At 46.3% G+C, this 26,850-nt stretch overlaps 2 protein-coding genes across 3 annotated transcripts in view; one reads left to right on the plus strand and one right to left on the minus strand.

Moving 5' to 3' along the window:
- LOC119172490 (cytoplasmic aconitate hydratase) overlaps window positions 1–26,850 on the minus strand; it is a 609,523-nt gene that overhangs the window by 439,491 nt on the left and 143,182 nt on the right. The window lies entirely within an intron of this gene.
- Window positions 14,217–16,004, plus strand: LOC142814742 (uncharacterized). Its single transcript, XM_075893981.1, has 2 exons — window positions 14,217–15,077; window positions 15,199–16,004. Exons 1-2 carry the CDS (start codon window positions 14,633–14,635, stop codon window positions 15,336–15,338), a joined length of 585 nt encoding a protein of 194 aa, XP_075750096.1. The 5' UTR covers window positions 14,217–14,632; the 3' UTR covers window positions 15,339–16,004.

Genomic DNA, 26,850 nt, shown 5'->3' on the forward strand with positions numbered 1-26,850 from the left:
CTCTGAGTGAGCGGATTTACTTGTGGTATTATTGTGGCAATACTGTGGTGCACATCTTCCTGTACAGTACCTGTACTATGCAATCTCAGGCGAAAATTTGAAATGGAGTAAGTTTCAGTTTATTTAGCAGACTTCTTTAACAATCATGTTAATGTTACAGTTGATTTAATGTTTTCTACAATGGCAGTGGTCCAGAGAAAACATATTGCAAATCAAATTAAAAAGTGAAAAGATGCAATGTTTTGCATCTTTTTCATCTTTCACAAAGAACCAATGACTTGCTTACGAAAAAGCATTCATTTTACGCATTCCCATGTGGTCACACTATGCCCTTAGGCTATATAGTTTAGTTGAGTTCGTGACTTCGTTTTAGGCTCCTATAATATAGGGCGATTTCGTTACGCTTATGAGCCAATTTATAATATGCCCAGCTATATCTTAAATGAAATACCTAGCATACTCCAAGTGGACAATAAACATGTGCCGGCTATCCACATTGAGCTATTGGGGTCTACTTACATGAAGATTTCATGGATGAGGGTTCCTGTAGCTTATGCTAAATTTAATATTGATACGAACACCCGCCACCACAACCCGGCTGCATGAAGGAGGAGGAAGACGACATTGTCACTTTTGATTTTTGCTAAATTAGCACCGTCTTGTCCATCATTCACTGTGCACTGCTAATAGATTAATAAACGAGCAACTCATAACATTATAGGTGGAGGTGCACAGTAGTTGAGAACCACAGGAAGTCAAGAAGATGCATGCAAACAACATTATCGAGCTCTCGTGCAGCCCCTGGGCTTCTCCTCTCGTCCTCATTAAAATATGAATAGAACATGACACTTTTGTACAGATTACTGCCACCTCAACAAGATTACTAATAAAGATTTTTACCCTTTGCTACGTATCAACGATGCCCTAGATTGCGTAAACAGTGCTACTTATTCTTCAAGTATCAACCTCCTGCAGTCCAGCTCTTGGCAGATAGCCATTCATGGGATGCACCACGAGAAGAAGGCATTCGTCACTCCTGATGGTCTTTGACAGGTCAAAGTGACGCCTTCAGGTATCTGCATTGCGCCGGCCACTTTCAAAAGAATGATGGACTCATTGCTCCAAGGGTTCAAGTGGTCCACCTCTATGTGTTACCTCGACAATGTTATTGTCTTTTCAGCCACATTTCACTCGTATCTTGATCAATTATCAACAATTCTCGATGTTTCTCGTAGAGCCAGACTACAGTAGAACTCATTCAAGTGCTACTTTACTCATCATCAAATCACCGTGCTTGGTCACCAAGTCGATGCGAAACTTGTGCGCCCAGACCCAGAAAAAATTTGCGCAGTTACAAACTTTGCAACCTTTGCACACCCCCTCACAGACCTTTTGAAGAGAGACTGCCCTTTTTACCAGCGCCCTGCCTATGCGTCACCGTTTTCTCAACCTACGACCCTGCTTACGCCACCAATCTGGGCTCACTGGGATTCATCAGCTTCAACCGAGGTTTGGGACAATTTGGCTTTGGAAAAATCCGAGACTATTTTGTTCCACAGTACGGCACGCAAGTAAGCCACCATATTAATAAAGTACTTTTCTTCTAGTTTGTTATGTGCCTTTGCGTCAAAGCCTATACCGGGCCTATATCGAATTATGCCATACATCGAACTAACAAACGTTTTTTGACGGGTTCGACTGGGTTCGAACCCGTCATACCCGGGTTCGACTGTATATAATCAGTTATATTACATATTATATTGCTATTTGTCTGTTACATTATATATAAGAGCAAGCAAGACGCAAACATGCGACACACATGCCAGAACGTGTGGAACAGCTCTGGGCCCATTTACAGTCAGAAAACGAAACTAATTCGAGCCAGCGTGGCGGGCGTCGTGGAGCGGTGGAGACGGGCCAAAGGGTTGTGATCAAGAGAAGAGAGCAGACTTGCGAGAGAAGGGCAAGGAGTTGCGATAAAGAGAGGGGAGGATGCGGCGGGAGGGCGACCTTGAAAACCAAAACACACGGGAAGGAGACAGGTTGGGTAGCTCGCTTGAAAGGTCCGCGAAACTCGCACGTAGAAAAACTTGGAGTGCCTGCGCACGCAGAAGTCAAAGCATGGCTGCCTAGATTGGTGCAAGCCGCAGTGTTCGATGAATCAACGGCCGTGGTCGAAAAATCGTTTTGTTGCGCCGGCAGGTTTGCGTGGCCTCGCGAACTTCGATATTTGGCGATTCGTTCCGCACAAATTAAAAGCCGTTTTTGCGCTTCCGCACACACGCGGAAGGCATGCTGAGCAGAGTGCGAAGTGAGCGAGAACAAGTCCTAAATACGAAATGAATCGGAAATTATCACAGTCGGTGGGGTAGCGTACATGCGTGCACTTGACACAGACTATCGAATACAGTCGGTGGCCGACGTTATTGGCAAATGGTCTGGTCACTCTAGACCGGTGACGTCAACGACAGTACTAGCGATCAAAAACAGGGTAGATGGTCGACCGGTCTTCGAAATATCAGTGGCAGTGTGAAAACACGGGCCTCGTCTGGCGATGCAGGGTGCTCAGAGTAGTGGGGTGACAAAGGACGGAGGGGTGCGTCACAAAAAGCAGTCGGGGCATGGAGGAAGGAACCAGCTTTCCTTCCTCCATAGGTTGGGGAGAGCGGCAACTAGAGTGTCGCGGAGGCAGGGTCGGCGTTTAACGATAAGAATGCATGGGCACCTCGCCGATTCCTGATCAGTGGTCGAAATTGGTTTCCCGGGAAATCGGCAGACCGCTGACTCCGCTCACTGTAACAAATCAGCAGGGCTCGCAGACGTTCGTTGTAAGTGCGATTTTGTGCCATTGAATTAATGTGTATTTTCACGGTCACGCGGATATTGTTCCTTTAAGTGAAAGTTTGTTTTAGGTGGGGCTCTTATATGTGGGCTCGACTGTAAATGGACTGCTGTTGCCACAGACTAAGTGGCCTCGTATGCAATCACATGAGCACTCCCGACGAGTTGCGCAAGTGACGTTGCGGGCTTTCTGTTCCACAGAATAATTTTAGCACACACAGCTCCACGCCAACTCCTAACTCAATGTGGCCGCACCTTCCTACCAGTTGTTGAAAAAATCCTGAGGTCTTGCCATACCGAGCACCAGTTTACAACTTCATACCAATGGCCTCACAGAGTGCCTCAACAGAATCATAAAGGTGCGTTAACAGTGGAGAGACACGACACCCTTTTTGGTTTGCGGGCTGTCTTCAGGAGTGTCCTTTCTCGTCATCGGCCTATGTACAGGGCAAAGACACAAGCAGTCCGCCGGTGGTCTCCCAAGGCCCTGCCCGCGCCTTGTCGCGCTCACAGTCTTTCGTTGGCCAATTCTGCCGTCACATAGAGGGCACACGCAGCGGCACCGGCTAAACTTGCACACTTGCACCTCATTTTTTGCCATACTCCCTGCTCTAAATTGTCCCTCTCTGGCTACTCAGCACAACCCCTGCCATATTCAAAGATAACCAGGGATGGGGCTGAGGACACACAATAAGATAGTGAATAAAAGACTTCCATTGGGGGCTCGAGCTGCCTATTCAGACACCGTGGAAGCCTCGGAGAGGGTATTGTTAACTCCCCCAAGATTGCCCGCTTCGTGGTGGTTTGAAGCAAAGACATGGGGCGAATTTTTACTCAGCCGCTTATCTCCCGACAACACACCGATGACAGGTCTGAGGATGCGTTTTCCTGGAGTGACCGTCAATGTCACTTGCCCATGCAGGCTCGTGTTTATTTCGCTAGTTTTCGGTAAAAAAATTTTACTTTTTGCAAATTTCATCAAAAATTACGACTTCACTGCACTGCGAAACGTAATGCTTTTACAAGTAACGACAAATTTTCGATTTGCAATAAGCATAGTAGTTGCATTACCATTGAAAACATGCTTATGGTTAGAATGAAAATGGACAGTCGTTGCTCTGTTGCGCAGATGAATCATAGGCGGCTGCATTATTAGGGGCGTGGCGCGCATTTATTCTTAGGTTGACTGAAAAAATCGCGCTACAGTTGCTGCGGAGAACAAAGAGAGGAGACAAAAAATAAAGTGGACAGTACAAGTGCAATATACCTTGCTAATGTAAAATACAATAGCAAGGTATACAAGCAAATCGACGGCATATGCATAAGATCATGCTTGGCTCCCATACTCTTACTTGTTCCTGGTAGTTGGAAACAGGACAATACATGAACAGTTTCAAGGAACCAACGTGGTCAAGTGCTTCAGATACGTAGAAGACTACCTCGTATGCTTAGACCAGCGACAAGACAAAATCAGCACGACAACAACAATCCAGATGTTCGAGTAGGGTAACGAAGATTTGCAATTCACGTACAAAGTACCCACCGAAAACGCTTTGCAATACTTAGACATCAACATAAAACAGGAAAGGAGCCACATGTGCTACATGTACCAAACGAGAGAGGAAAAGGGCATGCTCCACTTCAATTCTGTGCACACGAAACTAGTAAAGAGGGCCATTGCTCACGCAAGCATGACACAGTCAGTGAGAAGATCCTGTGCACACAAATGCGATGACAGTTTTAACCTGCAGATATAGCGCCTATGAGAAAGTGGCTAACCAGACGGCGTGTGGTGTCAGTTGGAGAAAACGTACTAAAAGATATGAAACGAAAGAAAGGCAAAGAGCCCACCAATCATAAGAAAAAGCTTGCAATGGTCCGATATGTTCACAAAGCATCCCCTAAATTAAAGTAGATAGGAGCCAGGCATGAGCTGAATATTGTGTTCTCAGCTCCAGTCGAGTTCAAAGCAACGTAAACGACCCCGATACGAAGAAAGAAGAATTCCGAACACGTCATGCTAAAAATACGTTGAATGTGAAGTACGTGTCACATACTCTACCCCACTAACAAGTGTCGAGGAATACATAGGCAATCAGGAAGATGCATCAACGAGCGGCTCAAAGAGCATCGCTATGCATGCCAGCAGACAGCGATCACAGGCAACTTTTCTTTGCACTGCAGGGAGTGTGGGTGCAGCTCTATGTTTAAAAAAACAATTCTGGCCACATAAAAAAAATAAGATTACATGTGGAATTTAGGAAGCCTTTCATATATTGGACAAAAAAAACGCATGCGTCAGTTTCAGCTCCATTGCACTAACCCCCCACAGAAATCGAATTCATCAGAAGCCAAAAATAGCAATTTATTCAGCATACTCGGATAAGAACTCTGAATCAGCACCACATGTGGTAATCGTAATCACCCCATGTGTAGCATCTGAAGACCATGGAGCGAAATTGCCAGGCCCCACCATCTTTGTAAAGCGAATATTTTCTTTTCAGGAAGCCTTGTTTTTTCTAAATTCATTCAATAAACATCAATTGATAATTGGCGCTTTATTTCTTGTCTCCACCCTAAGTAAGTTCTGCGCAGCAACTGTAGCGCAATGTTTTCAGTAATACAAAACCAACTGGAAACTGGATATCTCACAGATTACTGATGGTTCTTGTCGGCAACGGTGAAATCTTCTGTAGGTCCTTTTTTCCCCAATACTAGCTCTCCGAATTTCCGCCCCTTACAATGTGAGATACAAACCAAAACTTGCTTAAAAACAAAGTTGGCCTGTTGGCTTTGGTTTTGCATTGTCGCATGGCTGCGGCTTGGTTTTCTGTGTGAGTGGCTACGGCTTGGTCTTCTGTACGAGTGGCTACGCCTTGGCTTCATTACCTTCGTGCTCTTGCGTGGCAAAAGTGACCATTGGGGCCTTTTTTTTTTTCATTATCGCAGTGTTTTTTTAACATGCACCGTGACAGTGGTCATGGCAACGTGTGAACCTCACTTTGTGAAGGCGAACAAAGTACTCAGCTGCATTCAAGAGAAATTTGTGGCCGAAAGACATTGTTCGTGATTGACAACAATGAAAAAAAAGCGCTTTTTGCATGCAGCGGAGAGCGAAGAAGCTTTCACGATCCAAAGAATGGGGCATTCACCAAAATCAAACCTGTCAGAGTTTGTTCAAGAGCAGCGAACGGTTCCCTTACCAGTCAGCATGGAACTGATACAGGCGAAAATGAGGGAGATGGCAAGAGATAGGGGGATGTCAAGCTATGATTTCAAAGCGAACGTGCGCAAGCCGGATTTTCCTTCCGCCACCAAACCTCGATTTCTCAGAAGCTTACTAAAGTCTTTCATTTTAGCTTCGTGTTATTATATTGCATTGCTTGCAGAGCTTCCAGCTGAGGCACATCGGCAATGCCAGTCAAACGCCAGTTGATCTGGACATGCCATCGCCTCTTACCATTTCCGAGAAGGGCTCAAAACAAGGTGTGTTAGTACCACCGGCAATGAGAAAACGCGTGTCACAGTCATGTTATCGTGCATGGCGAATGACCACGAGCTCCCACTCTTTGTAGTCTTCAAGCCCAACACAATGCTAAAAGGCGAGGATCTGCCCAAGAATGTCATCAAGAGATGTCACAATAAAGACTAGATGAACGAGGACCTTCCACTCAACTGGATAAAGTCTGTGTGGTGCAGACGGCCTGATGGCCTGCTTTATTTTCCATTCATGATGGTGCTGAATGTGTTTCCCAGGCATTTGGCTGATTCAGTAAAACAGCTCTTGCGCAACTGTGGCACAAAACTTGTCATGATACCGGGTGAAATAACGTCTCTACTGAAATCTCTCTATATTTCCTTGAATAACAAGGCTGCTGTTAGGCATAGCTACGTAAAGTGCATATGCTCGGGTGAGCCTGCAGTGACACCAAATGGGCAACTGAAATGGGCATCAGCAGCCGCACTATACAAATGAATTACAAACGCTTAGCCAAGCATCCCAGAGGACTTGGTGCATTGTTCTTTCAAGAAGTGCGGCATCTCTAATATCCTCAATGACTTCAAAGATGAGTACATGTGGGACGATTTGTCAGACAAACAAATGCCCAAGGAAAGCACAGTTGAAGACAACAAAGATTGAAACGGCACGTTCGTGTTCAATAAATGTTTTCTAAGACTTTTTCTAATGTCACAATTAATTTTATCTCCGGAGCGCTTGTGAAGTATGGAAATGACAGAGATGCAAGGGTGGCAAACGAACACACTTCATCATCTGAAACGGACAAACACAACAGACAGAAGTCATGTTAAAGCATTCAATAACACTCAAGAACTCGAAACACCCTCAATATCTCAAAAAAACCAATAACTCAGTAAGCCTTAATAACAATCCATGTAGATGGGCAAACCCAAACTGACTGTAGCTCAGTCCCAATCGATTGCGAGCCCTAGTCGCTAGCCCTAAGCTAATATGGCGTCGACAATGGAATGTTTCAACAGCTTGTCACATTGCGACTTGTTGCCTCTTGCTGTGTCGACATTTTGACGAGCCCTCCATTGCAGACAGGCTGCTACACTTCTTGCGGGCATCGTCAGTTGCTCCCGCCTCACGAACCGCTCGTCCTAATCGCTGGTGTCCCACTCCTTGTCTCAATTTTCGGCCTACCTAGGCCCTGTTCGCCAGAAAATTTCCCGCTGGCATGCCCACTCGGCTGACTGATGTGGGCTGCTCCCTTCTTAGCGCAATGTGGGGAAGCTGGGAAAACTGCGAATCCACCAAGGTGCAGTAAGTCAGGGCAGCCTCACTCTGGAGCATATTCGAGGTCAACAACCGCTTCCCAGGCTTCTTCACTCCAACATCCTTCAGAACCGAGCGATTATGCTGCTTCCGTCACCGCAGCGACGCTCGTTTCCCATGTCTTCGCAGCTCGGAACACCAACACACAGTGCCAGCTCATTTGCTGGGATTTTTCTTCTCTGCTAGGGTCGCATGTCACGTGCCCTTCTCCGACCAATCTTCTGCGTCTATGTGGCGCGTGCCCTCTGGCGACTTTTCTCCTCATGCACCGTCACCGCACTTCCACGTTCAGCATGTGCCTTGTGCCTCCTTTATTCATCACACCTATTTTGTATTATAGGAAAGTAATTTTTTTTTTCATTTCCCATCTCTAAAATTTGACTTTGTATTATATTCGGGTTCATATTATACAAGGGCATTTACAGTACTGCTCGTCCTGCAATTTATTGCTATATGCCCTAGTCCGTTGCGTAGGAAACACCACTGCTGTTCCCTTATTCCACTTGTTGTGGCCTCCCCGTAGCCTTTTCCTCAGTATCGTCACTATCTCCTTTTTCTAAATTTTTCAACCCTTGAGCTACTAGTCAGCCTGCCTTGACATTTATTTCACTGTGTCCACCTTTCTTTCCTTCAAAATTACAGCCAGCTCACTACTGCAACGGTTGAGAAATTTCTCACCAACCATCTTCTTGCACGCTCCTTCATATGTTTTTTTCAGTCCAATAACTCTCTCCACCAATCGAAGTAGTTGGAGAAATGGCACAAAAACTGTTTACCAGTTTCAGAATTCTCAGGCTTACACGACTGGAACTTCTTACGAAACCCTTCGGCATATAGCTGCAATCACTCTATAAAAATCTACAAGGTCATAGTATTTCAGACTCCTCTGCTGGCATTCCGCACTGCGACGATCAAGCAGCGTCGCAGTGTGGCCGAGGTCCTAGACCGCCACAACACAGGATTCTAGCCAAGCTTCAGCATTTACAATGAGATAGTGAGCGACCCAAGCGTGCTTTCAGGAGAGTGGAGTGTGCTCTGCTGCTGCGGTCGGTCACGTCTATCCATGTGGTGTCTTATGAAAAGCTGCCGATGTCTCAAGTGGGCGGTGTTGGCTGCATCAGAGTGGTTATTCAAGACCATGCTGCAACTAATTTAGGAGGCCTGCTAGAAGTGCCCTCGGTTCCTAGCAATGGTTTAATTGCTGCGGCCTGTTGTGGCCAGTATGAAGTGTAGCCTGAAACTTTCTTGATGTGGCCTTTATTATGTGGTCTCAGGCGTGCTACAACAGTGCATGGCAAGTTGGCTCATTTGCCTCTGGTTGGGGATATTGGGTGTTCTTGCATAGTTACAGGACTGGCAGGTACTGGTCCTGTCAGGACCCTGCGTGTAGTAACAAGTTTTTGTGGGGCACTTGTCGACACTGAAGGCCTGCGACAGCAAAGCGACGCTCTCGTGAGTGGTGGGATGCATCTTTGATATCCTCTCCCACTCATGGGCTTCAGTTTCATCTTCTTCGTTGGCGAGCAGTCGACACGGAAGACGCGGTAAAGGACCCTTGTCATACTGATGGACCACGACGAAAAGGCAAGCCTCTGCTTTGGTTTGTGATGTTTCCATTATACATCCTCGTAGGCATACATGTGGGGCTTGAGCATGTTGAGACGGATGCGCACAGACGAGCCATTCTGCTTCCCAATCCTGGCTTTTGAAAGACACTCTTGCTGTAATTTTTCTGGTTGTGGTGAATCCAAATTAGATCTTGACACAGCATCTGAGGCCTGAAAAGGTGAACTGTAGTGCACAGCTAAAGCTTAAAGGAAAAACCCCTTCCGAGTTCCACTCTCGCTTGCAGTCCGGTTGCATTGGGTGGTGGCAGAGAGGTAGCCAGAAATCCTGCCAAAGCAGCTATGAGCTTGTAGCTCCAGTTTTCTAACACTACTGCCTGACACATTCGTACCGATACGACACCCCCGGCACTATTTTGAAGGCGATCGCCATCGACCATTTCTGTGTTTCCGTGCAGGCCTCAAGAGTGCCCAGAGGGTGCACGGTTGCCACCCAGTTGTCCGTGTCGTTCTCGAAGCCAAGGAACACCAGTATCTTGCAGGCGAGTGCCGATGATGGAATGACAGGCTAAATACAGAAATTGCTAACGTGACATAACCTAGCTGATCAGAAAGCTGCTTGAGGGTATTCCAGAACTCTCTGCGCTACTTGGGTGATATGGCCTAAATGTCGTATGCAGCAGGGACGTCCATGTTAACATGGCTTTGATGGCACTCAACGCCGGCATGGTTGCTTGATTGATGAGTGGGGTTTAACGTCCCAAAACCACCAAATGATCTTGAGAGATGCCGTAGTACAGGGCTCTGGAAATTTTGACCACCTGGGGTTTTTTAACGTGCACCCGAATCTGAGCACACGGGCCTACAGCACTTCTGACTCCATAGAAAATGCAATCCCCACAGCCAGGATTCGATCCTGCGACCTGCAGGTCAGCAGCCGAGTACCTTATCCACTAGACCACCATGGCGGGGCACCGGCACGGTTGCAAGAAGTAGCGCTAAGTTGCTGTTATGGATATTCCTATTGTTGAGATAACTGTTATATCAACAATAGCAACCGTTAAAAATGCCTCACATTTGGTAATGTTATCCAGAACGTAAACATGCTTTGATGTAAACGTGCTCGATACACCTCCACCACTTACTAAAAAAATGCACAATGCCACGGCTTATTCCAATGCCTGAAAAAGCTGATCAGTTTTTCTGGGTAAGTTGCTCCAAAACATAACCGATAAAGCGGCGTCGAACACAAGTTCTCGCGTTTCACTGCTGCAGCTGATCTACGACAATTTTCGTCAACAAAACACGAGACAAAAAAAAGCCTAGCCGATCTTTTTTGAGCCTTCCCTTGCAAACAACCTTGACAGCTCGTCGACACGTTTTTTTTTTTCTTCTTCTTTGCATGACGACAGACAGCGCATACACCAGCGAAAACACAGCAGCGACTGCGGTAGGCGCAGCGGCTTTTGCCTATCACGCGAAACCAAATGCCCGACAACAGCGCCACCTTTTTCGGAACGTATGCACGGTGGAATTAGTCCATACAGGCATGAGCCATTTAACGAAATACACTATGTCTCGCAAGCTGTGCAATCAGCCCTTTGCTAATCATAATGTTTTTTTCGCAAGGCACCATTGTACTGCGGCAGAGTTAGCCTAAGCAGCATTCTGCACAGGTTAGAACATGGTCAAGAAATTGTTGAACAATGCTATGCTCCCCCGCCTTATTTCTTTCGCAATGGGATTGGGTGTAGGCACAACTTCTCTGCTTGCTTGGAAGGCGCATTCTACCAGATAAAGTAACAAGGACGCGCACCCATTGGTCCGAGGACAGCACCAAATATCTATTGCCTGGTACACACAGCTAATGGAACTTCAAACAGAACAATGTTTTATGTGCCAATGCTATGATGACCAACGCACTCTATTTACTCCCATTACGAACGCACCTTTTTTCAGATAAGCCCTTTAAAAAGAATGGTTCATTATGCGGGAGAAAAAAGCTATGGAAGTTATAACAGAAAATCTAGCATGATGGTGTTGCTTGTTTTGGTCCGCAAAATGCAAGACCAATCTTTTTGAAGCCCGAAGCTCTTGTGTTCTCCCACAACGACCGCGCACAGATCGATGCCGAAGTGTTGTCCAGCCGCTGGGCTTCGACGCTCCAGCGCATGCTCGACCAACTTTAAGTTCAACGTGTAGATAGCGTACTAGCCGAATGCGCCCTGCGCAGCAGGTATCCACTACTAAGTTCACTACAACAACCCTGACAATTAAATCTGACGCGCGATGGCCCCCCAAGATGGTGGGCAGTTGGAAAGTTTCCACGCTGCACGCCTGCCATCTTGGAGGCTATGCGTTTGTTTTATGCTTTGTGATCAGGCCGCTGTGCTTACGTGCCACGTTAGAAGCAAAAAGGTTTTTAAAGCCCCCAAAACTTCTCGAATTAGTGACACTCTCCTCCTAAGTTCTCGTTTATCCTCGGTCTCCTCTCTTTTGCACTCTCTTTTCGATACTGGCGCCACATGCCTTGCTCCTGCGTAGCAGATGCCCTTTCATGATGAGAGCGCTTGCTCAGCAGGCAGCACACTGAGAGCATTCATGCCAATCGTCTAACTAATTCTAAGATTATCTAAACGAGTGTACCGTTGGCCCATGACAGCTCTGCTTAGCACCACGTGCATTACTTACATGTGATCGAGCCTTGATCAACTCAATCAGCGTCCTAGTGACCAGATTTTAATTTTGACAGACACAGCGCCGGGCTCAAAGAGGTCGGAGGAAGGGGAAAAGAAAGAAAGCGCATGAATGACTAGATAGATGGCTACTTTGCGAAGTTTTAGGGGTTTTAAGAGGTTTCTCGTGCTTTGGACAGACGGCACTCTGCTGCGAAAGGCGTGACATTCAGAATTTAATTGATGTCGTCCTGTCCGGTTTGTGCTGCTCGCAATTGTTTAGCATGGATGCAAAACTATGCTTTGACTTTTTTTGCGTCATTATTTTGTGATACAATGACTTGATTTAACAATGTTTGGATCGTCAACAGCACTGGGTAGCACACTGAAATAAAATAAATGGATACATTAAAAAGCTTTTCTTTTCAAAAACTATGGTAAGTAAACTAATGCAAGTGGGTTATTACGCGGGTAAATACAGTAGTTGTCGGTAGCGCCGATGTTTGCGTTTGCAGCACGTCGACTCTGCTTGTGCGTGGAAAAAAACGGTATGCGCTTCCAGCTCTAGCTGCTAACATTCCATAGCCGCGTTGGCTGAGTGGGAAGTTTGTATTTCCCGTGAAGTGTTGCCAGCTACGGCAATGTATTTTTCAGTTGAGTTGTCCCGCCGATGAGTATCCGTTGCTGTCAGCACATCGATAGCCGCGGCTATGTTACTTTATCTGGTTGATTGTGCCTCATGTGGCCTCTATTTCTCACTGAATTAGGCACAGCCGAGAAAATTTTGTGGCTAGTCGGGCATCTTGGCACCACTATTTCAGCAAAGTTCATGGTTTTAGCATCATAGCTTAGAGCAAAAATGGAGAATTTTGTGAAATTGGCACAGCTGTTGCACCCCTGCAGGTTGCATAATGACAGAAGAAAGTATGGTTGTTTCATCAAAAGTATTTTTGGCATTTTAGAGCGAGGTAAGATTACAGAAGTTTTCAAGTACAGATCTTACAGGTGGAAATTAGCTCGTGAGTATGGGCGTCATACTGAGCGTTTGGTATGGGGCAAACTGCTTTTTGCTAAAGCACACTCAACCTATTTAACTGACTTTTATAGTGTCACCCAATAATAAGTAACAACACGTCAAATGAGGGGAAAATAAGGTGGCCCAAATCATGCGTTTACCGCCACGCAGTATAGCAAAGCCTACAGGGCATCTCGCAGGCTTTCCCTAAACGTGTGGTGGTATGATTAGCATAATCATTTGAAGTAAAATAATTATTGCAAGAAACTCCCAAGGTTTTGACATATGGTGCAAGTTCTATGCAATCAGATACAACTCAAATCTGGAATCTTTGAAATGATGCCAATGCGGCGGGGGTGTAAAGGAGATGGTCACTTCGGCGCAGTATTCTAAGCCCCAAAGGCCTCCAGATTTGCAAAGTCCAAGCTGTCATCAACAGCGGACCTCTTCTGTGTCTGCACAGCAGTCCTGATGAACTGCGACCACCGACTCCGTCCAACCTGTTGCTCTGAAGACACGTGATAGGCCTTGTGCAAAAAACCAGCATTTCTGATAACACGTCATTGATGTAAGAGAATTCGCTCCCCTTACACAAGTTATCGTGAACGTCTCACAGAAGAGCTATGGATCTGATTGAAGCAGTCCTGCCTTCTTTTAGTGTAATTCGTGTAGAGTGGGCCTGCTTGGGAACTATGTTGGCTGCATGAGGGTGATGTGATGCTTGTACACAATGACAGCACACGTCGGCTACTGTGGAAACCGTACACAGTTGTGCACCCAAAAAGGACACTATTGTGCGTCTGTACCATGCGACTAGCTTCTGGACAGACAATCAAAGAACCTGTTCAGAAAGCGTATATTTTTTAAGCAAGTAGTCGATAATTAACTAACCCAATATTACCTTGACCCCTTGGCAATATGTTGCTGATGATAGTGCATGGGCAGCAAGAAGAAGGGGACATGGAAGAGACGAAAGAAGCAGTTGAGCGCGAACGCTAGAATAAAGCATCTTGGTCTAGAGCTCGGGTTCATTATTTATGCGCCATCCCGAGTTCCGAATCTCCTTCGTAGACATCGACATATAAAAACAACGAAAATTTTAAATGCTAAAAATCTACGGCGTCTAGTTTTTCAGACTACCTGCCCAAATTTCAGATCCAGAACAGCATTATTGAGCCCCACCTTTTTCACATCTATCATCTCAACGTTGTAACCTGCAGTTTTTGAGTGAACATTATAGGTTAGGGCAGAGCCTGAACAGCAGCTTTGCTGTAGTACAAAAATGTCATGGGGGAAGCATATTAAAAATCCAAAGGGGCCACTGCCAACCAGACGTTGGCTGTATTTGTCTTTGGGAAGTTATAATACTTTGAATAGTAAAATTCCAATGCAAATTTATTGAATAGCAAACACTAATATCTGATAATTTTATTGATGCACACTAAAAAACATACGGACAGTAGAGGCTAACGAAAACAGTGCTTTTCAATTATGAACGTAATCATGGTCCTTCAATATTTTTCTGGTCATGAAACTCCCGCGTCACTCAATGGGAGAGCTTCATATACCGCCCGCACTTTCCGCGCCGCGGCGCTGGCGTAGCTAGACGGGGGACGAGGAAGCCGGCCCGGCCGGCTGCTCTGTTGGCCGCCATTAGCGGACTGTTGGCGCGGAGTTGTGGTGGTCGTGCTGATCGCCCCCCTTTTTAGCTTTTCGCGGTCGCATCGTGTTGACAGCGATGCCCAACACCTGCTGCGTGCCGGGCTGTCATTCTGGATACAAGGGCACCGTCGAAAAAGTTTCCCTGTTCTGTTTACCAGCCAACGCAGAACAACGCGTCAGGTGGAAACGTGCGATCCCGCGACAGGAGACTGCCGGATTTTCGTTCGAATCAAAGTACGCTCGCGTGTGTGAAAAACATTTCGACGCCAGTGACATTGTACGTGCGGACGTGTGCACTGTGAACGGAGACATCGTTTCGCTGCCCCGAGAACGACCGAGACTGGTGGAAGACGCCGTACCAAGGATTTTTGAAGGTTTGCCTTCCTACCTCTCGAAACCAAAGCAGCGTTCGCGTGCAACGAAGGGCCCACCTCTAAAAAGGCCGCGAGAGCTTTCTCCGGATTGTGATGCGACAGTCGCGAATGCAGACGTCTCCAGTGCAGCCGACAAAGAAATCGAAGGTAAGTCTGGCACAAAGTTTGCAAGTATCCTACCCGCTCACCACGCTAACAAAATTCGCTCACTACGCTAACCAAATTGGTTCCTTCCCTTATAAATATTGCCCTTTCTCACTCTTTGCAGATGTTGTGAGAACTGAGAATCGCAATGGCTACGCTGATGCAGAGTGTCAAACAGAGGTCACCGTTTGTTCAGCGTCGGAGCTACTAGAGTGTACTAGAACAAGGGGAGTGCCCGGACCGGCCGCAGCACCAATGCATTAAAAGTGAAGCCCAAACGGGGTCAAATCCGCTAGTGGCGCTGCGATCGGTAGTCTGTGACCTGTCGTCGTTTTAAGAGCCGTGCGCAGCTCCGCCGAAGTGGTCGAGGGGTAGAATGCTCGCATACCACTAAAAAGACCCAGGTTCGAATCACCGCTGTGACCATAGATTTTTTTTTTAATTTCACGTGTACAACTGTATTGTTTGGCTTTTTTTTTAAATATGCCTTCAGTTTCTACATATTGCTACAAAACATTACGCGAGATATGAAGTAAAGGAGAAAAAAACTTGACAGCAAGCGCATTTATTTGCAGCGCCACCGCACGGGATTCAACGAAAACTTAAAAGCATAGCTTGCGAGATTTTAGCGAATAAAAGAGAGACGGTGTGCTTTCACTCGCCTGCGGTCGCCGCCCACTGGCTCGCTTAAAAAAAGAAAAAGAAAAACTGAAAGTAAACGATTTTCAGTCGGCGGGAAGTCGCGAAGGTTTGAATACTGGTAAAGCAGCGATGTTCTGTCTGCTCGAGTAAAGCGATCACGAGGTGTGCGGAAAGAGGTGAACGTGTTGATATTTTGGATACATATGTAGTATTCCTGTACAACTGATATTGCGAACATATATCTTATAATTATGGCCGCCCTCAGCGAAAATAAATGATGCAAACCAATGCTTGTGTTTTGCGGGCGCATCTATATGTGATCGGCGCGCTTTTTGTTGTATTTAGCTTTTGCGTCATTGGCGCCTGCATCGTTTTCAACTCTCTCAGCGGCAGCTAAACGGCAAAACTAAAGCGCGCCGGTTGCCTGTGCTTTTGATGAAGTAGTATTGAAATACAAATGTACTTTTCTTGTACAACTATTTTTTGTCAACGTATACATTTTGTCTTTTGAAAGCATATTTAGTGGTGCACACTTTGTGCATACGGCCGATGGTCACTAGCGTTTATTGTAGGGATGGGGTGGCACGGAACAGTGCTTAAGACGCGTGACACAAGGTAAGAATGACAGATACGTCATGACCATTCCAGTAGTGTACCAACCAGGCCTGCCCATTACAGTTGTAAAGGAATCGGTTTTGATGTCAATGGCACAGTGGTGATTGATGTGCACGAGGCTGCTGACCCGCAGATAAGGATCGCATCCCGATCTCGACAGTTGCATTTCGATGGCGTGGAAATGATAGAGGCCTGCGTTCTTAGATGTAGGCGCTAAGAACCACAGGTGGTCGTAATTGGGAGAGTGCTACACTGAATACGGCGAGCCTCACGCGGTATATAGTTTTATCACGCAAAACCATTGTCGTCGTCGTCGTTGTTGTTTTGTTTTGTTGAAAGTGCGTTGGTTCTATTCAGACGTGATGCCAAAAATGTAGACATGAAATGATCCGCGGTTGCATGGTAGCTACGGGAGTTTTCGCAGTCAGGCTTAAATGTGAGGTCTCCTAATCCTAAGTATAGCGTGCTATGCCGAAGGCAAGCAAGTGGTCGTGGTTTGTTTTGTCTTGTTAGTGACGTACATAAAAAACACGCTAGCACATAGTACAAAATCATTCGTTGAACGCGTATCCGCATAAGTTGTGTTCAACTGGCGAAGAAGTCATAGGTGTACAGCAAACAATGAATGAAATTTCTCTGTATTTGCGTTGAGATTTCGAAAGGAGACGACTTGCATACGCAATTGCACGGTCGTTGCCCCGCTGAGTTTGCGCCAAAACTGCACCAATGCCGTGACTACACGTGTCTGTGCGCGCTTCTGTAGGAGCATCGGGGTCGAAATGCGCAAGAATAGGGTTGTCGTGAGAGTGGTAATTAGTTGAGAGAAGGCGTCAGTTTGAAGAGGGCCCCAATGAAATGGGGCATCTTGTTTGAGAAGGTCGGTAAGTGGCCGTGCGAGTGCCGCAAAGTTTTCACGAACCGCCGAAAGTAGGAGCAGAGGCCCACGAAACTGAGAACATCATGGACAGAGCGGAATATTATAGAATGGTAGAAAGGCGTTCAAGGTGTGTGGCGAAGGTGGGTGAGAAGTTATCACGTCATCCAAGTAGCACAAGCACGTCGCCCATTTAAATCCTTGAAGTAGCGTATCTGTCATTCTCTCGAAGGTTGCCGGGGCATTGCAGAGGCCAAACGGCATGACCTTGAATTGGTAAATGCCGTCAGGGGGTAACGAATGCAGTTGTCTCACGATCCATTTCGTCTACAGCAATTTGCCAGTAGCCAGATCGGAGGTCGGGAGATGAAAAGAAGGTGGCGCCATGCAGACAGTCAAGTGCGTCGTCAATACGGAGAAGAGGGTACACGTTTTTTTTTTCGTAATTTTTTTGAGGTGCCGATAACTAGCGCAGAAACGCCAGGAGCCGCTTTTCTTCTTTACCAAGACCACTGGGAAGGCCCAAGGGCTCGACGATGGCTCGATGGTGTCTTTCGTTGGCATTTTGGCCACTTCCTTTTGAATCACTGCTCGTTCTGATGCGGACACGCGGCAAGGCCGACAGTGGATAAGCGCAGAGTCACCATTGTTAATTAGGTGCTTGACAATATTAGTCTGGCCCAAGGGATGACCACGGATACCAAAAATGTCACCGTGATCGAGTCCGAAACCTGACAGAGAGCATCGGCCTGATCAGGCGAAAGGTCTGATCCAATCATACTTCGAAAATGGCTTCGTCAGAACTGGGTAACCGTGAGACGTCTACCGATTCGGTAGACGCCTATACCCGAGTAGCCGACTGATTTAGTGCAGTCGTCTGCCGTGCAGCAGTGTCGCCGAAAAGGTCACGGATCGTCTCCTTGAAAGTGTCCCAGCTGGCAATGTCGACTTCGTGCGTCTCGAACCACAACAAACGCAGTAAATGTCACACTATATATTCTACGTAGAGGAAATTTGGTTTAGCCTTGTGAGCTTGACATTTCAGTAACGTGTTCGAATAACCTACAGGAACCACATCTGCAGTGGGCCATCAAGGTAAAGAAACACGTTGGCGAGCATGAGTGTCGGGCCCACCTATAGCCGGCGCTGATCTGTTCGTACACGTTAAGGCACTTGTCAACGTCAAAGCGTGCCCCGCCATGGTGGTCCAGTAGCTAAAGTACTCGGCTGCTGACCCACAGGTCGCGAGATCGAATCCCGGCTGCTGCGGCTGCATTTCCCATGCGGTCTGAAATGATGTAGGCCCGTGTGCTAAGATTTGGGTGCACGTTAAAGGACCCCAGGTGGTCGAAATTTCCGGAGCCCTCCACTACGGCGTCTCTCATAATCATATCGTGGTTTTGGGACGTTAAACCCCCCATATATATCTAACGTCAAAGCGATCTATATATCCTGGAAATATGCCAGGATCACGAGCAGGAGGTATACGACAACGTAGGTAGGAGTCACAGAAGAGGCGGGTGGTGAAGACGATGTTCCTTGAACCTGTGACATGGTTGGACCCGTGATGATACGTCCGAAGTGGAGCTTCGTGATGGGTACAGGGAAGAGCCAGCAGCTCCACCACAAATATGTCACGTAAAATGACTATTCGCGAGTGTAATAACACCGAACCACACAGAGCACAGCAAGCACGGCGGGCAAGTCAGTCCATTCTTTCGTTGTCATCTTCTGATCGCTGATATGTCAGCTACGTAGCACTGCACGAGTACTCCCAATGCACATCGAAACCGAACTTTCAATGAATTTGTTTTGATGGCCACTTCTTCATTTATAAACAACCCTGGCTCCTTACGAGCACCTGCTCTGTTTTCTTTGTTGTGCAGACTTCCGCCTAGATGGCTGTGCACGATTCAAGGCTTTGACAAAGAATCTCAGTCTTGTCAGCACATAAAAACCTACCACTCGTGCCGTGACATGTTCACGGTGCTCCTCGCATCCAATTAGTTTTGCTTTTTTCACCTTCAGAAGCTCTATCACATCCATGATGCTGTCATGGTGCACGCGGCGAGTGCTAAAACATTCAGTGAAAGTGTCTTCGAGAAAACCAATAAAGTTGGACAAGGTCGAAGATGGGTACAAAAGGCCCCCGTAATCACACTGTTGTGTGAACTGTGCGATAGCACTTTCAGATTCTCGTGAAGTCAACAAGTCGTTTTCGCAAGCAGAACAGTGCAACGGCACGATGCATTTCCTTGCAACATACCCGCTTATGTAGTGGACCAGTCTGCGGTCACTTCTGACAGACACGTATGCCTCATGGTCACTCTCATGTGTCACCACATCATCCAACATGTCGTTTTCATTGCTTTCAAAGTGAATTTCATCTAGTGCATGAGTGAAGCCGGAGGTCTGCGGTGGCGGTGACGGAGGCGAGCACAGTATAGGGGACAAAAGAGAGTCAAGTGTGCCAGGAGTCACATTGCCCTTGTCCGGCGAGCGCACAAGGTTGCAAAAGCTGATGCATGCCATTGTGTCGAGGAACTGCTGCGGCGTAGGATGATCATTATTCCCGCTGCACTGCCGCACTACACCAAAAGTGTTCTCCAGGGGGTCTTGGTTGAGCCGGGCTGTCATCAGGTAGGCATAGCCTACTTCCGTCGTCAGGTATTCCAGCAATAGCAAGGTGCTTTTGATGGTTACTCGAAACCCTGCTGCTGTGGACTGACTAAGGAAGCCCCGCGTGCCTTTTACGTGCGACTCCCATTCAGTCAAGTACGCAAGAAAGGTGTAGAGGCAGTCGACCGCACTTGAGTTCAACCGCAGCGCTACTCTCGCGTACCGAGAGGACATGATGTTGATGATGCTGTTTATCATCCTGCATAAAATAAAAGAAAATAAGAAGAACGTTACTCTCTGCACGCCGTTTTATGTATTTGTACGTGTGCAAGATAATTTTACCAAGACCGCGCAATGCACATCACACTGCATGCCATCGTGGGGATTCGTGCCTCACTATTTCAGGTGCATGAAGGTGTCGCCAAATTAATAGTATGATATAATTATGCTGTTTGGTTTACGGACAGATGTACACTGAGTACAACTTAGCACAGGTAACGTTGCGAAATTTACTACTAAGTTTGAAAGAAACGCTGGGGGTTTGGGCGACAAGAAACGCAGTAAATGCCACATGTTATAATCTGCGTAGAGAAAATTTGTTTTATCCCTGTGAGCTTAACATTCTAGTAAGATGTTCGAATAACCTATAAGAGCGTTTTATGTGGTTTCGGAACATGCCACAGGCTTCCCTTGCAGCATGTTCGAAGTGTCCTGCAATATATCACAAGGAGAACAAAACGCCGTAGTAATGAGGTGTCCGTTGACGACAGTTCCTAGGCTTGCCGTTTCAGGTGACTCTGACATATACACACACTCAGCACGGTACACTCGCTCTAGTGTATATTGCATGCTCAAGTGCCCAGCTGTGCAAACATATATGTCCTTCTACTTCCCTCTTCAAACATATCGTAAGCTTTGCTGTTAATACCAACACAATTAGGATGTCGGACACACTTACTCAAAGAACCGCAAAGTCGCCTGTATGCAGCTGCGTCTCGACGGTTCGACATCTTGTTGGTAGAACCGCAGACCACGGGTCACTTGTGGACCGAACAATTGGTAGGCGTAGGGGACGCGCATCTTCTCAAAGTTGTTCGGATTGAGGTGGGCCTCCCGTATGCCATGCATCACGCGAAGTGTCACGATGCTCCCATCCATTGCGTAGACGTCTTTGACAGCGTCCAAGGAGACCTGAAACATAAATCATATGTAATTGAAACTAGTTCTAACAATTGATGGGGAAGTTCGAATTATGTTGTAAAACCCGGAAACTCTTCAACTAGAGGAAGTAATTTTATGGCTCTTCAAGGGCTCAAATATTTAACGAGGCAACGAATAAAAAATATCAGGTCATCGTTAATGCCACCAATCTAATCCTGCGTATGTGAAAATCTGCTAGGGGGTTCTGACATGAAGCCTCCTCTAATGTCACCCGGACAAAAATGGAACCGTTTCCGGGCGAGGTTTCCATAACAAGTGAATTCATGATATGTAAAGACGCGGTAAACGAAGGAAGTTACCGTGTGAGCACGGGCGGATCTAGCCACTTATTTGAGATGGGAGGTCACATTAAGTAACACAGGAGGGGGGGGGGGGGGGCGTGGTAATGAATTTTTCTTTTTACTAGCAGAAAAACCTCTTCGTTGTGCCAACACTGTTACTATGTGCTCACAGGGGTTCCACTCATTTGTCCTAATTGGTGATAGGAGGTGGACTGCGAGCATTGAATTGAGGGGGAGGAGCGCTGACAGAAATTTAGGGAAGGAAGGCGATCGCCCCTGTTCCCCCCCCCCCCCTTCCCCTGGATCCGCCACTAAGGCCGATGCACAAGCTTGGAAGGAGACGGTTACTGCCATGAAATCATGAAACGAAACATCGCCGCACGCTTCATACGGTACGTAAAAGGTCGACTACCGAGTCCAATGCTCAATGCCGGTAGGTGGCGTGCGGCTTCGTCAAACGAAAGCTAACGTCGTAAGAAGTATAGACTTTTCCACTGAAGGCTGCCGGAGCGCCGCCATAGTCCTCTTTGTGGGCTGTTGTTACCATGAGTGACACTCCCCCCCCCCCTCCAAGAAAAAAAAGGAAAAAAAAAAATGTCTGCTGAACTTGAGATGTCGGATTTAGGGCTCCCATGCAACAGCCCAGAAGGGACGGGGTCCTCGATCCTCTCCATTCAAAAAACAATAAAAGAAAAGAAAAGGTTTGTAGACGTTTTAGTGCGACAACGTTAGAACTGTATCTACAAAATAAAAAAAGAATCCTGTGTTCGAGTGGGTTTGGCGGACAAATTCGTACAGTTTACGAATCTCGGATCATTCCCGACTCTTCCTCCTGCTGAGCAAAGGCCTTTCCTTAGCATATAGCAATAGTTTATTGTAAAGTGTCAAAATAATGTTATATATATATATATATATATATATATATATATATATATATATATATATATATATAACCATATATAACCACCGTGCACCATATATATGGTGCACGGTGTGTCCAAAGTAGTGAGAAAGAGCCTCGAGTCGTTGATAGTGCTATCGGTCCGATTTCTGTGTGTTGCTCATTGTTCTCGTTAGCGAGTGAGCAGAGAGTGTTCCGATAGACCGTTTTAGGCAGATATTTTGTGCACGTGGCAAGGTTTTATTTGCGAGACACCATGGATCTCGAGAAGTTAGTAGGTCTCGGTGAAAAGATGGGTGGCCTCGTGGCAATATATATATATATATATATATATATATATATATATATATATATATATATATATATATATATATATATATATATATATATATATATATATATACGTGTGTGTGTGTGTGTGTGTGTGTATACTTGATTTGGCGATGTTCCAGAATTAGCGAACGAATTTGTCCGCCAAACCCACTCGAACACAGGATTCTTTTTTATTTTGTAGATACAGTTCTAACGTTGTCGCACTAAAACGTCTACAAACCTTTTCTTTTCTTTTATTGTTTTTTGAATGGAGAGGATCGAGGACCCCATCCCTTCTGGGCTGTTGCATGGGAGCCCTAAATCCGACATCTCAAGTTCAGCAGACATTTTTTTTTCTTTTTTTTCTTGGAGGGAGGGGAGGGGGAGTGTCACTCATGGTAACAACAGCCCACAAAGAGGACTATGGCGGCGCTCCGGCAGCCTTCCCAGTTTGTTTTCCTCAACTGTAGTGAGTGAGTGCTATCTTACATTGACATTTACCCAATGAACCAACTGGACGCGAAGCATACATTTCTCAACGAAGTGTATCTCCATAACATAAACGCAAAAATTATCGGAAAGCATTCGTTCAAGTTCTATAACAAACACACAACAATAAAACAACAGAAGAAAAAGGAATAAATGGGAGCTTGAAAACCTACCAGCCCATCTGGAGTGTTGAAGTCGTGGAGGAGCAAGTTGTTGCGAAGACACTTTATGAGATGCGGAAAGTCCGAAAGGAAGTGGACGTAGCGACTGCTGTCTTTGGGATGCCTCATTCTGCATTGAATGTTCTCAGACGTTGCTTCGATTCCAAGTACCTTCCACATCTTCCTGTTCCATGTCGCACCGTCGCAAGTGACAAAGTCCACGAAAAGACCGGCATCTTCTGCAAGCAATACAGCCTCCACTAGAATTTTCGCGAGGAGCTCTCCTTTAACGTTCCCGTGTGTTGCGAATACTGCTAATACTTGTGTCCACTTGCCGGTGAAAGGTGCAAACATAATCACCATGCCATGGTCGCATGGCTCACATTTATCTTTTTTTGATGTAAAATGGCCTAAATCAACCAAACCTTCAATAGTGGCGGCGGATGTGACTGACAAGTGTTCAGATAGTTTCATTTCATCAATTAGCAGCCCTCCGTGTCGCTTAAAGGCGTCCATAGATCTCGTCTTTTTTTTTAGAGCACTCAGGACCCTTGTGCAGAAACCGAACCCTGTCTTGTACGAGCTCAAATATTTCCTCAAGGTGTCTTCACTTGGTAGGACTAAGATCTTGTTGCTTCTCATGTATTTGTAAAGCTTTGGACTTTTCATCTTCATGAGCAGACACTCTAAGATCCAATTCTGAGTGAATTTTAATCCCCTGGTACTCGCTCGTTTGGAAGCGCGGAAAAAATGAAGTGCTGCTTCTCTTTGTTTTGGAGGCATGTCAGCAATACTTTCTTCAAAAGTGCCTTCCTTTATAGCTTTGTTCTGCTTCACCATTTCTCTCAGTTTTGATTTCAAGTTTGACACCCGTCCAAGCAGTCGGCGATTTTGCTGTCTCAAGGTTTTCGTTTGGCGACAAATGGCTCGCTTTGCAGAAGTGGCACCAGTAGCAGCAGTGGTACGCATCACCTTACATTTTTTCCTAATCAGGGACAGCCTTGCCTTGGCGCATGGACGGCATTTTACACCTGCACAGTTAAAAAAAAAAGGTCTGATTACATGTTTACGCCCCACAGACAGACACACACAGACGCCTACCCACAAACAGTCGCATTAACGCACACAAACATATGCACGCACGCACCGTCAACCATCAAGCTTTCTCGATTTGAGAGGAGTAATGGGAAGAACATTAACTCACAGTAGTGTTAAACAGTGATAAATTTCACTCGAGTTCTTTTTCTTTTATTTTCGTGATAATAATTGCACACATGAAATGTAAACTTGTGCGATCTTTTTTTTTTATACCTCTGTAAGAGAAACACCCCTGCCCGTTAGCAATTAAAACATGCAAATGGAAATAAGATGTGCATATTAATGTCGTTTCCTTGCATATATTTGGACAACTCGTTCAAAATCACCATAAATTTTATCAAAACGTCCCTCTCCTATACGCTTTAATTTAAGCTCTGTCCGTATCGGTGAAGTACATAGACCTACTTACCTCCGTTAGGTACAACACCTTCACAGCTTCTGCTGTAAAACGCTCCTCCATGGCATCTGAAGTTCCGTCCAGAGGCAAATGTCTCAAGTGGGCCATCATTAGGTTCATTTTTCCTTATGGAGCCAGGGCATACAGAAGCTGCGTCGATTTTTTGCATATGTTCCTCTGCCTGTGCGAAAGATAGAGCCCGTTTTTCGTCGTAAGGACTGCCGTTTATATGTGTTCGGCAGAGAAGTCCGTCTTCTTCTTCTTTCAGGAATATAACTTTGTCATGGGATATTTCTGAAGGCGGTATTAGTGTGGAGGTGACATAGAAGACACCATCAACATGCGGGAACTGAAGGGCTGTCCATCTGGAGGTTGACGGCATCGTCAGTGTAAGAAGGGAACGTCTTCCTTCATTCGTGGTACCGCCTTGTGTCTCCGAATTGCAGTCCATCACGGGATGCGCTGCCGACTTCACACACTTTGCATGCCTCTCTGTCAAGCTCGCAGCGCTAGAGGACCTTTTTTTCTCTTCGCACTTGGTCATTGATGGCCCGGGGGCATCTTGTTTGGCATGCTGACGACTTGTCGAATTATTAGTCACCTGGTCACCCCCGTCGGAACGTTGTTGTCCACTCAGTATAACAGGCACTGCTCCGACTGCAAGCTTTGGCCGGTCACGGGGCAACCTGACCTCTCTACCGCCTATAATGTGCACGAAGTCTCGAAGCAGATGATGCGGCTCGAAATGTGCCTCGCAGACCACACTTGAACTTTTCATGTGCCCTCTTGGCAAGCGTAAGCTGTACTCCCATTTCTCCCTCAGGGTCGGAGATGTTGGAACGGCGAATAGCGAACACTTACTGCCTTCAGTAGATCCTATGTAGGTAACCCCGCAGCCGGGCACACAGCAGTTGCCCTGCCGCTTTGGTTTCATTTGCGAAAGGTGTAACAGGACGTGAGACTCTCACTTGTACAGAGGGGTCCACATCTGAAGGGGAACACGCGTGTCGTCTGCTCGGCTACACCGCCAGCCCGCTGCGGCAACTATGAGGTTTCGCGCACGAGCACTGCGGACAGCGCTTTTTTATCGTCTGCCACAAAAATATGAACACGTTCACCTGTCTGTTTCCGCACACCTCGTGATAGCTTTATTAATGTTACACGCCAATATCTTACGCATTTAGTGTGAGGAGGAACACTGAAAACTCGAGCAGACAGAACATCGCTGCTTTACCAGTATTCAAACCTTCGCGACTTCCCGCCGACTGAAAATCGTTTACTTTCAGTTTTTCTTTTTCTTTTTTTAAGCGAGCCAGTGGGCGGCGACCGCAGGCGAGTGAAAGCACACCGTCTCTCTTTTATTCGCTAAAATCTCGCAAGCTATGCTTTTAAGTTTTCGTTGAATCCCGTGCGGTGGCGCTGCAAATAAATGCGCTTGCTGTCAAGTTTTTTTCTCCTTTACTTCATATCTCGCGTAATGTTTTGTAGCAATATGTAGAAACTGAAGGCATATTTAAAAAAAAAGCCAAACAATACAGTTGTACACGTGAAATTTAAAAAAAAATCTATGGTCACAGCGGTGATTCGAACCTGGGTCTTTTTAGTGGGATGCGAGCATTCTACCCCTCGACCACTTCGGCGGAGCTGCGCACGGCTCTTAAAACGACGACAGGTCACAGACTACCGATCGCAGCGCCACTAGCGGATTTGACCCCGTTTGGGCCTCACTTTTTGGATCTCGGTCCGGGCACTCCCCTTGTTCTAGTACACTCTAGAGCTACAGAGAGTGAAGGCCCAACTTCGCAGCGTGAAGCAACAGCTTCAGTCATGTCAGCGGAAACTCACAAAAGCGGAGGCGCACGCGAATAGAAAGAATGGAGTGTATGCAGATATTCACAAGCTTTCAGACCGCGAGAAGCTCATTATAGACCAGTGCATCATGAAAGCAAATATGAAGTCTGCGAAAGCAGCACGGTAAGATCCGGTTTGTAAAGTTTGTGTGTGTGTGCAATTTTATGTGAAGTGCGATGTTCGGTGCGCATTCGTTTGCTTTCTGGATATTGACAGAAACTACTAAGTGAAGCCGTGGGACAAAACGCAATATTTTGTTTTACTTTGATGGTGCTGTTTGCTTGAGCTGTAGCAGAATCGTGACCACAAAAATTG

The sequence above is a fragment of the Rhipicephalus microplus genome, chromosome 4 (genome assembly GCF_043290135.1).
Source record: "Rhipicephalus microplus isolate Deutch F79 chromosome 4, USDA_Rmic, whole genome shotgun sequence".
In the NCBI taxonomy this organism is placed as follows: domain Eukaryota; kingdom Metazoa; phylum Arthropoda; class Arachnida; order Ixodida; family Ixodidae; genus Rhipicephalus; species Rhipicephalus microplus.